General features: G+C 32.3%; 2 protein-coding genes across 4 annotated transcripts in view; both read right to left on the minus strand.

The window, feature by feature from the left end:
- The window catches only part of LOC134695860 (fibrillin-2-like), a 63,579-nt gene that overhangs the window by 42,745 nt on the left and 6,999 nt on the right, over window positions 1-13,835 (minus strand). The gene's annotated exons all lie outside the window — the stretch shown is intronic.
- On the minus strand, window positions 554-12,859 carry LOC134695862 (gastrula zinc finger protein xFG20-1-like). Of its 3 annotated transcripts, none has more exons than XM_063557312.1 (2): window positions 12,651-12,859; window positions 554-3,911 (listed from the first exon to the last, which is right to left on the minus strand). In XM_063557312.1, exon 2 carries the CDS (start codon window positions 3,883-3,885, stop codon window positions 1,165-1,167), a length of 2,721 nt encoding a protein of 906 aa, XP_063413382.1. In that variant the 5' UTR covers window positions 3,886-3,911; window positions 12,651-12,859; the 3' UTR covers window positions 554-1,164. The 3 variants fall into 3 exon arrangements, with proteins under 3 accessions (XP_063413382.1, XP_063413383.1, XP_063413384.1); XM_063557313.1 differs by lacking the exon at window positions 12,651-12,859 and adding an exon at window positions 7,127-7,300; XM_063557314.1 differs by lacking the exon at window positions 12,651-12,859 and adding an exon at window positions 5,678-5,837.

Genomic DNA, 13,835 nt, shown 5'->3' on the forward strand with positions numbered 1-13,835 from the left:
ATCACCTCTGAACAGCACGACTTATACATTGAACATGGGAAAAAACCAAAACCTGCCTCGTCAAATAAAATAGATTACAGAACTATAAAATTGTATAATGAAATGATTTTGCTCAAGATTTTGAGTCTGTAAATAGAGATGAAAGCTTGATTCAACCTTAACAACATGTTTTTTTCTTCTTTTAAATGTGTTTCCAGAAGTAGATAACCTAATAGTATGACATATTTCGAATCTTAATTGGAGGATATGTCCATCTTTAGTTCCATATTAGTCCAGACAACATGTTTTAGATTGATATTTGAAATTCAAATGAGCGTATTAAAAAGTAAAATCACAAAATTACTGAACTTAGAGGAAAATCAATTCGGAAAGTCCATAATCACATGGCAAAATCAAATAACAAAACGCATCAAAAACGAATGGACAAGAACTGTCATCTTCCTGGCTTGGTACAGGCATTAAGTGTGACCAAAAGGACTTTTCAAAAAGAAATATGACAAATGAAGCTCAACCACTCCAAAATATCATACTAAAATAACGCTAAAACAAATAATCGAACCTGTACATTTATTACAAGCATTATACATAACAATATAACAATGAAAGCAATTGAAGCAAAGTTCAAAACGCGTGTTAATATGAATTGTTCATGGACTAGCATCAAATTAAAACTTAGTTTGGGAATACTGCTATGATTCTTACAAACATGTGTAGTGAAAATAAATATTACTTATACTAGCATCAAAGCACTACATTATAGTACAACAGAAAAAAAAACAGTTAAAAGGTTTTTATCATCGCGTTATTATGCAACAAAACTGATTTTTTTTTTAATTTTTTTTTTAACAAAAGCATCTTTGTACACTTCACAACAGTTGACATGGATACTTTTTCTCAATCGCACAAAAATGGAAATTGTGGAAATAATACTGACGACGACTTTATGAATACATTCATGGTATATTATTAGGTTTACGAATTATATTTTGATTTAGCAAAACTATAAATTAAACATATGGGACGTAATATGCCAACACTATCGGTCAAACGATTATTTCTGATCATGCATAATATAAAAAGTGTGTAATCAATGTATATAGAACAAGGGTCACAAAATGCCCACTAAAACTATTTTTTCAATCTCAATCTCTGATAATTAACACGTCAACTTATTCCATGGGTTTTTGCATGTCTCTCTAAATCTTTCGTCCAAGGAAAAGACAAACCACAAATAGTACATGTATATGGCTTCACATCTGGGTGCTTCGATGTTCTGTGGTAGCGTAGATCGTCCCCTCGAACAAAACTCTGATGACACACGTCACACTTGAACGGTTTTTCTCCTGTGTGGTACCTCACGTGTCGATCGCGATTTGGGCGTGACGTAAAATCTTTCCCACAAAAATGACATATGTACTTCCGATGTACCATACTGCTGTGCAGATCATATGGCTCAAAGTCAGAAAAACTCAGAAAGCAAATATTGCATGAAAAATGAGTTTGTGCGTGGAAGTTCTTGTCCCCTTTAATGTTTTCATAGTATTCATCCGTTTTTGGACTTGACGAGTTGTCTCCTGTGTCGACCAATGGGACACCAGCACTGTCACTTGACCTTTCGTCTTTGAAGTCGATTGACTCAGGTTGAATATTACAGTCACCTTCTGCTTTCGATTCTTGGCGGGCTTTTGATCTTTTGCTAAGTCTTGGGTTACTGAATATTGGAACTGGAGTATACCTAATGCCGCTCGGTGAAACAGATCTAGCTATATTCTCGTGTATTTCCATATTTTCTAATTCGTCGCTGGATTCGTTGTTATCAGACATCTCGAACAATTCAGATTTCGGTATTTTATCCAATTCGTTTTGCTTATCTGTTCTGGAAGAATCGTCGGTTGTATTCCTTACTTCAGCATCGTTATCCAAAACACTTCCTTCATGAGCAAGGACTATATGCTCCGTCAAGTGTTCTTCGGTTGCAAATCCATGTTGGCATTCTGCACACCAGTAGTCGTTGTTCTCCGTACTCTGTGTGGGTTGAAATGACTGTTCCATTGATTCAATGTCAGTTTTTGTTTCCGGCTTTGGAAATTCAGTTTTGACCAGTTCCAATGTTGTAGCTGCAACTGTTGCGTCTATTGGTTGATCAGGTGCTTCAGGTAATATACCTTGTGGGGAGTATGAACTCATAAAAGATGGGAAAATAGGTTGTTGAGCCATCAAACGGGACGCAATAACACTCGGCAGCAAGCTCGGTGGAGGTGTCTCATTTCCACAATTGTAGGTAGGATGGCTTCGTTTGTGTTCCTTCAGTGAGGCATCGTTTTGAAACTGTTTCATACAGACAAAGCACGTGAACTGTTTTGATTGATCATGACTATGTTCATGTCGCATAAAAAGATCATAACTTGAAAGCTTTAAATTACAAAAGCAGCATCGATAGCTGATAAAGTTAGGATCAGACCGGTGTTTTCTTAAATGAGTAGTGTATCGGAAAGGATCTCCAAATTTAAGGTCACATGGTTCACAGCAATAATCCTTCTTTATCTCGTGTATTAACTGATGTTTGTTATAGGTCAATAAGTTTGACCCGGTAAATTTGCATAAAGAACACTGAAACATTTTAAGTTCTGGATGATTCTTTTTGTGATCCTGAAATTTGACAGAGTTATCAAATGCTTCCCCGCATGTCTGACAAATGTGAATTATTTTAGAATGGTGTTCTTTTCGTATATGATTCTTTACGGTTTTGCGATCCATATATCCTTTCCTACAGACATTACAGCGGAACGGTTTATCAAAGCTATGACGTATAAGATGACGTTTTATATCGTCTTTACGGGTGAAACTTTCGGAGCATAGCTTGCAAGTATAAGGTCGAAATCCAGTGTGGAGTCGCATATGGCGCTTCATATTATTTCTACAGGTGAAAGTATTAAAACAAACCCTACAGGTATACACGCTATGGACATCCGTGTTATGTTGCTCAAACGCTTGTCCGTCTGACAGTATAGTACCACAGCGTTTACACTGTATATCTCGGACTTGTCGTATCGGTACCTTTGACAAGTCTTCGTCAGTATTGCAGTTTTTACCCAGTTTACATTCAATCATCGAGTTTTCGTCACGTGATGAATGTTTTCTTGGTGATTTCATGTCGATAAAGCTAGCTTGTACGTCAGTTGGTGACATTTTAACTGGACTTTGTCCTGGCATTTCAGAAATCACGTCTCCATTCTCGTGAAACGATATTATGTGAGGATTACTGAGATTATCGTTAGCTCCATTTACAACATCATCATTCATTGCATTATCTTCATAATCCATTGTATCGCTTCCACTTGAGGATTCATTTAAAATTCCTTTGTCGTTTTCTTCTTGAAAACTGGTCTCGTCCTGTTCCAGACTAGTAATTGTCTTCGGAATTTGTGGCGAGACGCTTTGGTTGTTGTGTTCCACGTGGTTCTCGTCATATCCATTAGAAGTCGCATCGTTATTATTGTCTACAATCCCACCATTTGTTTCATTTTGTAGTTTTATATCATTTTTGTACTTTTGAAGCTGCTTTTGCAAAATTTCATTTGGATCTTTTTGACCATTGAATTGACCTATTGGGTACCTCTTTGCTTCCGTGTTTGTCTTCCAAACATGATCATTCGGTGATTGGTGTGATTGCTCGGTATGTTTCCGTGGAGTTGGTGATTTATTGCCAAGTTTTTGGAAGAAGTTGTGTACCTTGACTACTATCTGCTGGGATTCGTTCCCTGTTGAGATACAAATAATTCCGTCTATTTCTAGTTGCGTGTCGTATGAAACGGTCTCCTTACATAATGTGACAATATTTTGCTTTAATAGTCTAGTAACTAGATCTCTTTCGTTGTTCAACATTTTCCTGTTCTTAGCATGACATCAATCTGAAATACAATATGAAACCAGTTAGCATCGTGTATTTCTAAAGACTCAGTACTTATGTATTTTATTATCATATTCCGGAAGGAACTTATATTCAAATGGTAGTTTTAAAAAACCACGATGGAAATATGCTATGAATACAAATGAGAAAAATGTCCATAAAGATAAATGGTCATTGATGAAAGGAAAGAATGGAACATCAACTTTTCTAACGAGAAAACCTATAGATATAGGAAGATGTGGTGTGAGTGCCAATGAGACAACTTTCCATCCAAATAAAAATTTAAAAATTAAACCATTATAGGTTAAAGTACGGCCTTCAACACGGAGCCTTGGCTCACACCGAACAACAATTATTTAATCTAAACCAAATATGGCAGGTGGCAAATACAACGAAAACATCTAAATCACAGGCTCCTATGTTCAATGTTCAAGGTTTAATTTATTTCCATGATCCAAGTTAACAATGGAAATTTACATTTACACGTAGTCCGTGCAATGGTTTAGTTTTATAAATTGTAACTTGGATGGAGTGTTCTCATTGGCACTCATACCACAGCTTCCAATATCTATTATTTTAACAAAATTGTTTGATGAGTATTCTAGGTAAACCGTGTATTCTTTGTAATTTTTGATCGAGTAAATATATTTTGGCACCACCAACCAACACTCATCAGAATAAAAAAATTGTACAATTATAAATTCAGTGTTTAATTATAAGTGTTTCAAAAATCTTTAAAAGACATCTGCCTCCTTTTTTCTTTAAATTAAAGGATTGTTTAACGTTCTCTGAAACTATTCAAATAAATAATAAAAACTATTCAAATAAATAAATAACAAAAATTATTAGAATAGGAAATAGCATCAGTGATCACAAAGTCTATTTCAAAAGTCAAGTTCCGCGTATATTGTCATATTGGTATTATTGTGGTGACACTAAAATACGCTACATTATAATATTTCTTTTGTGACATGCTTCAATATACTTATACGATATAGGCCAAAGATACAAAAGGAAGTTTCCGAACATCCAAACATATATACTGAAAACAAACTGACAATGTCATTGGGAAGAAAACAGAATAAACGACGAAAAATAAAAGTCAGCATACAAAGCACAATGTTCAGTGAAAACTATAAAGACTGAGCTACGCGCTATCCCGGGGGTGATCGTAAGTGATCCAGAATATCACTATAGTAAATGGACCATCAGGTGTTATAAATTTGTCCAATATATAGAACTAACTCCATCAAATATATATAGTAAATTAAAAAATGCTACAAAATATTAGTCTGTCCATATGCGTGTAAAATTATAGCTTCTGCAAATTAAACTCCTTGGTGGCCATTTCGTTTTCGACGTTTAAAGTCTGAATTCCGTGTATATTGAAATGTGAATCATTAAGAATGTGACTAAGTTTAAATAATTAAATAATAATTCATGACATTCTATCGAGGGGCACTAAGTTATGATGTGGGTTTCTTGAATTTAAAATGTACCCTTTATGCTAGATAACAATCAATCAATCAATCAATCAATCAATCAAATAATCTATCATTCTGATATGTGTATGGGCCGCGTAAGTGGCAATTAACTGAAGCAGAAATAAGCATTTATCTAACATTGTATAAAAACTATAAGTATTTTAAAAACAAGCTAACATATATTTTTCTTAATTATTCAAAAAAAGAACCTTTAAGATTTTTTATAATTTTATTTTAATCAATTAGTTTATGGAACTATATCCTAATTTGGAACGGAACCTACCTTTTAATTAGATAGTATATATAATCACATTGTCCAGTGCAAGTGTTTAAATCGCATTTTAGGTTAGATTGATCATGATAAAGAAGGACTTGAGAAACAAGCCGGTTCGGATAACATTCCGCAGTAAATATATACAAAGTGTAGGAGGAACTTGTATGGTGAAAATTCGGAAAATACGTCTTAACACACATGATTACATCGTGTTTATTTATATACTTCTTGTTTAATTTGGTGTGCAAACGTAAAACTATTTCTTTCCAGATCGGCCACTCAGATAACGGCCACGGACATAACAGCCACTCACGTTACGGCCACTCACATAAACAATCGTCGGCTTTTTTCACAACAAAAGTCAAGGCATGAGACTCGGAGAAGTCATTTTATTTGACACCGAAATATTTTACTACTTTGGTTTATCATATAGTTCACAATGACATTAAATATTCATAATATAAATTTAACTGGAAGGAAATTTTGCATTTTATAAGTCAGTGGTAGTTTTAGGTTATATATTTAATACTCTTGTTATTTGTAGAATTCGGTGTTGCTAGCAGACCTTTCGTCGATTCTGTTACATTTATTTACAATTCTTGAAGACTTGGGACAACTTAACTTCTGCAATATTATATACAAACACATAGTGTTTGATTGTTTGTTGAACTCTATATGTTGTTTGGGCTGCTGTCATATAAACGCACATAGTTTTTTGTATCACACAATCACTGTCAACGGATGAAAGCGAATTTAATGACTAAATGCAAATAATAAAGATTCTGAAGTGCTTCATGTAGAGTTTTCATTACCTTTCCTCCGTTTTATTCAATTAAAACAAAATTGGAAGTTGATAAACAAAAATTCGTTTTCCTCAGACAGATAAAGTAACAAATGCAAGCCTTATATCATGTATATTGTCCCGATAATTTTTTTTATTGGAATAACAAAATTATTTTGCATAAATGCCAATGAGACAGAAACCAAACAATATAAACAAAATTAATTTAGAGATCAGCTATCAAGAGTCTTCACCAATAGTCGGTTTTCTGTACAATGTCAAGCTTTAAACCCCATCGATTGAAAGAAATGTAAGAAATAAAAACAAAAACATGATTTGCTTTCAGGCATTGTAGCTACTTAGTAAGGCAGAGACGAATTGAGAAATGCGTTCGCAATACTGTGTCGGTCTTTGTCCTTTTTTCCGCCCTGATAAAATCTACATTAACACGGCAATAAAACTTCGTCTATCAATCACACTATCAACTTATCTATTTTCCTATCATTACAACTGGTAATATAACTATTTGTTTTAAATGTAATAAATGAATAGTTATAGTATTGGCTAAATTGATTAAAAATGTAGTCATTCTATAAAGCTTTCGTTGTATAGAGAAAGTGAATTGTTGAGGACATTTCGTATAAAAACAATTAAAAAATTTAAAAAAAACTATTTACCTTAATCGTATTGTGCAGATATCCATGCAATTAAATTATGTGCGGATGACGTACTTTAAATATATTAAATATGGGAGGAACCAAACCGGATCAATTCAAAATATTTCCTGTTTCGGAAGCATTGAAACATCTTGTATATGCACTTTGGATAACGTCGAAGTATTAATGACACGGATAAACATCCACTCGTGTAAAGTCTGCCCACTAATTAAACATTGTTCGTGTGGTCCAAAACGGAGGGAAACTATTTCATTTTAACCTAATTATTTGTGCAGGGTTGGATACAGAAAAGTTTAAAAAGGGAAAACAAAATTCCTATATCATTTTATGTATTTATCTGGGACCGGACAATACCAAAATGCATACCGATTTCTGACCACATAATTGTTTTAATTGGGCACAAAATTCTTTACCCCTGTTAATGCATGTATCATATATACTACTATGTAGAGTAAGTGTTAAATAATATCAGTTTATTTGAACTGAGATATATAAGAAGGTGTGCTATTGTTACCAATGAGTCAGTTATCTATCTATGCTTAAAAAACATAGGTGACATTGTAGACAACGACAGGCCATCGCACGGCTGGTCTAATAAACTGTTAATAATACATGCATATTAACCCTCACCAGATCCTTGTGTATCTTTCTCTTAGAAAAAACATGTTATACACCTCTAAATATATAGAGATTGAAGGACACATTTTCATATTACATATATGTTTTGGATATTTAAACGTCGGGAAAACCACATTGAAATATTTCCGGATTCCTGATGTGAATACGATTCAAATGGTATTTTAGAGTATAATAGTTTATAAATACGAACAATTGGGGTCACTTAGTCTGAATATTTTATTCCTTTGACCTGTGTTTATACATTGCGGTAAAAGAAATAAGGCGTGTGCAAACCCTTACTTAACATTAAAGAATAAGCTGCTCTGATATTAGCTGTCTAACATAAGTGTGCATGGTCACAAGATAACTTTTCTGCTTTGTTTCGATAACTTTAAGAATTGCAATGTACATTACATCACTATAATTTGTCATAAATCAATTAAAAATAAAACAAAAAAACTGCAAATTACAAATTACCAAAGTTTTCATTTTAAAAATCCAAATGCGAATAGAGATCTGGTAAAAAAGAAACAATATAAGAAAGATAACTCTTATCATTTTTTCTAGAACATGGATGTGATTGACCAAACTGTTGAATTTCTATCAACAACAAAGCAAATTAAGTCTTCTCGTAGTTGCCTCAAAGTTCTGAGATAACAAATGTCCTGTGATGTATCATACGTTTCATGAGCATTTAAAGTTTTGTATGAAAAGGGTGGTGGAACGAGGGGATCTAGATAGTCAATGGCCTTTCTCACACTTTTCAGACCACTCCAGTCCCGATGAAAAGTTTATGTACCGTAGATAAGTCGTTGAATGTACGTCCAAAAAGAGCACTATTGAGATAGAAGACATTTTTTATGGTCTTTTATTTATTTAAATTGTCTTATAAATATCAATTATATCGAAATAGAAATGATCTGCCAAAAATATGTTGATGGCCAAATAAATATGTGAAGTTTTAATTCTAGACACCCCAATATTAGAACAAATTGATTTCGTTGATTATTTTAATTTCCAAAAACTAGATACTACCTTAATGTTAATGTATAGATCTCTAATTCCATACCATTTTTTTATTCTTAAAAAATACAGGTAAAGGTAATTTGTTCTCTTTATTTTTAAGCAACTTACAAATATTAAAGTACTGTTATAATTTCTGGTATTTACTACAAATTTGTATAAATCTGTTATATTGTAAGAATAACCTTGAATTGAGTGCAGAGTTTACTGAGAAATATAAGTTTCCGTGGTAACAATAAACTTTTTCTATACTGCATAATAACCAGAGCGGATTTAGGAAAAATTACTCCACCACTGATAATTTATTCATATTACATTGTCTTTTTGAAATGATGAAAAACCGGAGAAAAAAACTGTTCTGCGCTTTCATCGACTTCGCAAAGGCATTCGATACTGTCTGGAGAAATGGACTCTGGTATAAAATGAACTTGAATGACATCAATGGTAAAATGTATAATGTGATAGTAAATATGTACAATGGCATCAAATCACGGATAACATATAACAATGAAACTTCAATATTTTTCTCTTGCAATATAGGCGTTAGACAGGGTGAAAACCTATCACCACTATTATTTTCTTTATATATAAATGATTTAACAGATTATTTGAAAAGCAAAAATATTAATGGCTTATCGTCCATATCTGAATGTTTGGAAAATGATCTAAATGTGTATCTAAAATTATTTATACTACTTTATGCTTATGACACCGTCCTTATGTCAGAGAATAAAGACGATCTTCAAAACCAATTAGATATATTTAGTGAATACTGTGATATTTGGAAATTACAAGTAAATGTGGCAAAAACAAAAGTTATGATATTTTCAAAGGGAAGACCACAGAGTAACGTACATTTCTTGTATAAAGGAAACCATCTAGACATAGTAAACGAGTTCAACTATTTGGGTATAAATCTTGCCAGGACCGGAACATTTACAAAAGCAAAGAAAAAAATTGCAGAAAAAGCAACGAAAGCCATGTATGGTGTTATACAAAAAAGCCGTTTATTTAACCTTTCAATAAAATGCCAAATTGATCTGTTCGACAAAATAGTTAAACCTATCCTTCTGTATGGATGTGAAGTCTGGGGATCTGAGAAAAATGATGTCATCGAACAAGTTCACCTGAAATTTTTAAAACATATTTTGCGCTTGAAAAAATCAACACCAAGCATAATTGTGTATGGTGAAACGGGTAGATACCCACTTGACATTAGCATAAAATGCCGAACTATCTCGTTCTGGTGCAAACTATGTTCAGACGAAAACAAACTGTCTTCATTAATTTACAAGACTGCATATTACCAACACTGTGTGAAAAATCAAAGCATTAAATGGATCAAGTATGTTCAAAATATTCTTAACACGAGCGGGTTTTCAAATATTTTTCTACAACAAAATGGACATTTCTCAAAGTGGCTGAATCAGAGCATCAAAATGAGGCTAATCGACCAATACAAGCAGACGTGGTACTCTTCAATACAAGACTCACCAAAATGCATTAACTATCGACTGTTCAAAAAAACATTGGAGTTTGAGAACTACTTGAATATTCTTGGAGATAAACATTTGTTTACATTATGTAAATTCAGAGCAGGTAACCATTCGTTACCTATAGAAAAGGGAAGATGGCAAAACATTGCCCGAAATGAAAGAACATGTTCGTTGTGTAGTTCCGGTGAGATAGGCGACGAATTTCATTATTTATTTTGCTGTTCGCATTTGAAGAACGAAAGACAAGTATTTCTACAAATCAAGTTTTCAAATAATCCAAATACAATTTCATTTTGCTCATTATTTAATAGTAAAAAACAATCTGTCTTAAGGAAACTGTGTTTATTTATTAAGTGTATTAATAAAAAAAGTTTGTCCCTCCATGTAAATGTAATCGCATAAGCATCTTATCGATCATTTTTCCTTCTTATATCATTAATTATACATGTTACTTTTAAAACATGTATGTCATCATATTAACTGTATTTGTTACCTTAACTATTGTGTCTGTATTTATATTGTATGTTTCTCTGTAAACTTGTATCTAGTTTTTAGAGAATAAAGTATCTATCTATCTATCTAATAGAAAATTGAAAATTTGGACGCATTTCGATCATAATTTTTCATAAAAAGTTATATGCAATTAACGGAGGTGGTACGTTTCTTTTGTCTATGAGTATATATCAATAAGCAGATGAGGAGTATACGAACCAAAGATTATTTATTTTATTTGAAATAAATATAGCAGACGTCGTTTGGCTGTTTGTTTTTATGGGTTACTGTAATTGAAGATAATTGTTCGATTTTTATTCATTTATTCGTTCTTTTGTTAGTCTAGAAAATAATTTAAATATGAAACTTATAATAATCTTACAATGCGGCTGCCTTAGATAAGACAATGCAAGATGGAAGTTCTATTTCGGTGTTGTATCACATTTTGTATTAAAGACCATCTGAGATACAACATCATATTGCATAACCATAAGAAGTCGATGTACTATCACGTCCGTACTAACTTAGTAAAATGTGATTTTAGCTTATATTGTATTTTCACTAAATCATTCAAGAAAATTTGTTCAGCTTTTCTATTTATGGAAAGTTTTTTAAAAGCGATGGATAGATAATAGATTTATAGTGTGATCTTGTTTTCTCCATTAAAATGCCATTTGATAAAAGTGGGTTTTTTATATTGTACAAGAATTGTTTAAAGTAATTGATAGATAATGGATTTTGGCGATCCTTTGGTTGTTATTTTTTTTTATTTTGTGTTTTTGCTGTTGCTTCAACTGGATATAGGACCATACTGAGCTCAGATTTTGAAAAACCAATTGCAGTAGTTCGAACTATGACTTTTGTACAGATAAGCATTAAAATCGAGGTTAAATCTGCCTGAAAAATGAATCCCATTTGTTGATCCTTCAAAAACAGCTACTCGTTCTCAATCATTATATCTGTACACGAGTAAGCAAAAATTTAGGTTAATCTATTCCGTAGTTTCCACTTCACACAAAAAATAAGAAAACTTTCAACTATAATCAGAAAAAAAACTTGGCATGTTTTCCATCCAGATTCCATCAAGTCCTGTATGTAACTTGATACCTCAGGTGAAGTGGTTTGTAGTTTGTGTTCCCTGTATATCAGAGGATGCTAATGAGGCACGAAGAAACTTTGCAAGATACAAGGGTCACGTGACTGCTTGTTTCTATTTCCAGATCCAAAGAAAGAATTCTCCGAAGGTACACAAAGGATATCAATAAGAAACGAATATGCGTTATGTGTCTTGGGTTTTAACATGCATTTTTCATTAAATATATTTCATGTCATGATTTATAACTAAATTAATTCATTTCTGTTTTCATATTTTATACAAAAAAAATCTCAAAAATACAAGATGGGAAAATGACTTATGAGATCAGACTGGAGATTTAAACTCGACAAATAAACCATTGATATTATTTTATCCAATTCTAATGAGTACATTTATCTATATATATAACTGTAAAATGATTTCGTTTTCAAATAAATAATCAAAATAAAAACTGTAAATGTATTCAAAACTAATACTTTTTATAATGACGGAATTAGAATCTGAATACGTGACATGAATTAACAAATATAAAAAAAAATGTTCCAAGGAATTATATAATTTCAAATAATATTTACATAGAGGCATACGAAACCTGATTACATGTGTATGTTTATAAATATTTAAATATGAATGTATTATTGAAAGTATGCTTCATGACGAGAACCCCAATTGTTCCTCTCTTCGGATAAGTTTTTGGTTATTTGATCCGACTGGAATGCCTGTAACAAATGAATGCGTGTACACACACAAGTTTTGTTTATAAGTAAATTAACCACAAGAAGTAAATTTAAAAACTCACCTGAACAGAAATATAACTTTTTCATTCAAATATCCAAATCCTACTTCGTGTAGTTTCCAAATAATTTGGCATGAAACGTTGCCTTGGAATAAGTGGAGATCGCGTCTGCAGCCGACCAGCTGTGAAACTTTTCCCAGCCCGGATGAATGTCTTTTTATGGACTTCATGCGGAACTTGGCGGAAGATACCGAGCCGGAACATTATAATGATTACCGCCTATATAATCCTTCTTAGTTTTGTGTAGATTAAATGAGTAATCTTTTGGAATAGTAATGGAGCTACATATTATATATTGTGTACTAAATGATCTATTCCCATTTCCAAAAATTTAATCTGAAGTGGTCAATTACCTTTTGAATTAAAACAAATAATTAAGAAAATAATACTTTATAAAATTGGGTGCGTCCGAAGCACTTTTCTAACATTAACTTCATAAAACTTGTCGTTAATGAGTTGACATAACTCCAAGCATCAATTTAAGAGCAATGTGGCATTTGAAATAAATCAGAGACATGATTTTTTTTTTAATTTTCGTGCAGTCAACTTACACCAGTACAAAGATATATTCATTTTCAAACTGAAACACTTATCTTTTTAAAACATAAACAATTTGCACGTTTGTTTGGTCGATTTGGGGGGGGGGGGGCACATTGCAGATCAGTTGATGAACGGAAAACAATTTATTATGATGGCACTTGAATATAATTATCTGCATACATGTCTATATGTCTGTGCATGTTTCTGAGGCATGTTTACTGAATTCTCTTATCTTCATTTCGTCATATTTTTTCATTGTGTGATCTTCACTATAGATTGATATAAAATATATATTGAGTACCGAGTGTTATCAATAAAATCTTGAAAGTATCAAATTTGACCCCCCTTTTAGCAAATTTGAAAATAACACATTCATATAATGGTGGTGTCACGGTGATGTTTTTTATGACATATTTAATTTGACAATTAGAGAATGTGTCGTTAGAGTTTATCCAAGGTATCCGGATTTATAGTTATTCACGGATACATCTGAATTTATATTTTCTATAACATTTAACTTTTTTATCCGGTTTAAGACTTAAAAATGATGTCAATTAGAAAAGATTAAAAGATTGTTTTCCTAAAAAATAACCTTTTACATACGCATGAACTCTGGTATTTAAATGGAAATTAAGTTATGGTGAAAGA

The sequence above is a fragment of the Mytilus trossulus genome, chromosome 14 (assembly GCF_036588685.1).
Source record: "Mytilus trossulus isolate FHL-02 chromosome 14, PNRI_Mtr1.1.1.hap1, whole genome shotgun sequence".
NCBI lineage: Eukaryota > Metazoa > Mollusca > Bivalvia > Mytilida > Mytilidae > Mytilus > Mytilus trossulus.

Coding starts and splice junctions, on each gene's coding strand:
- LOC134695862 (XM_063557312.1), bottom strand. CDS start 3,885: ATGTTGAACAACGAAAGAGATCTAGTTACTAGACTATTAAAGCAAAAT.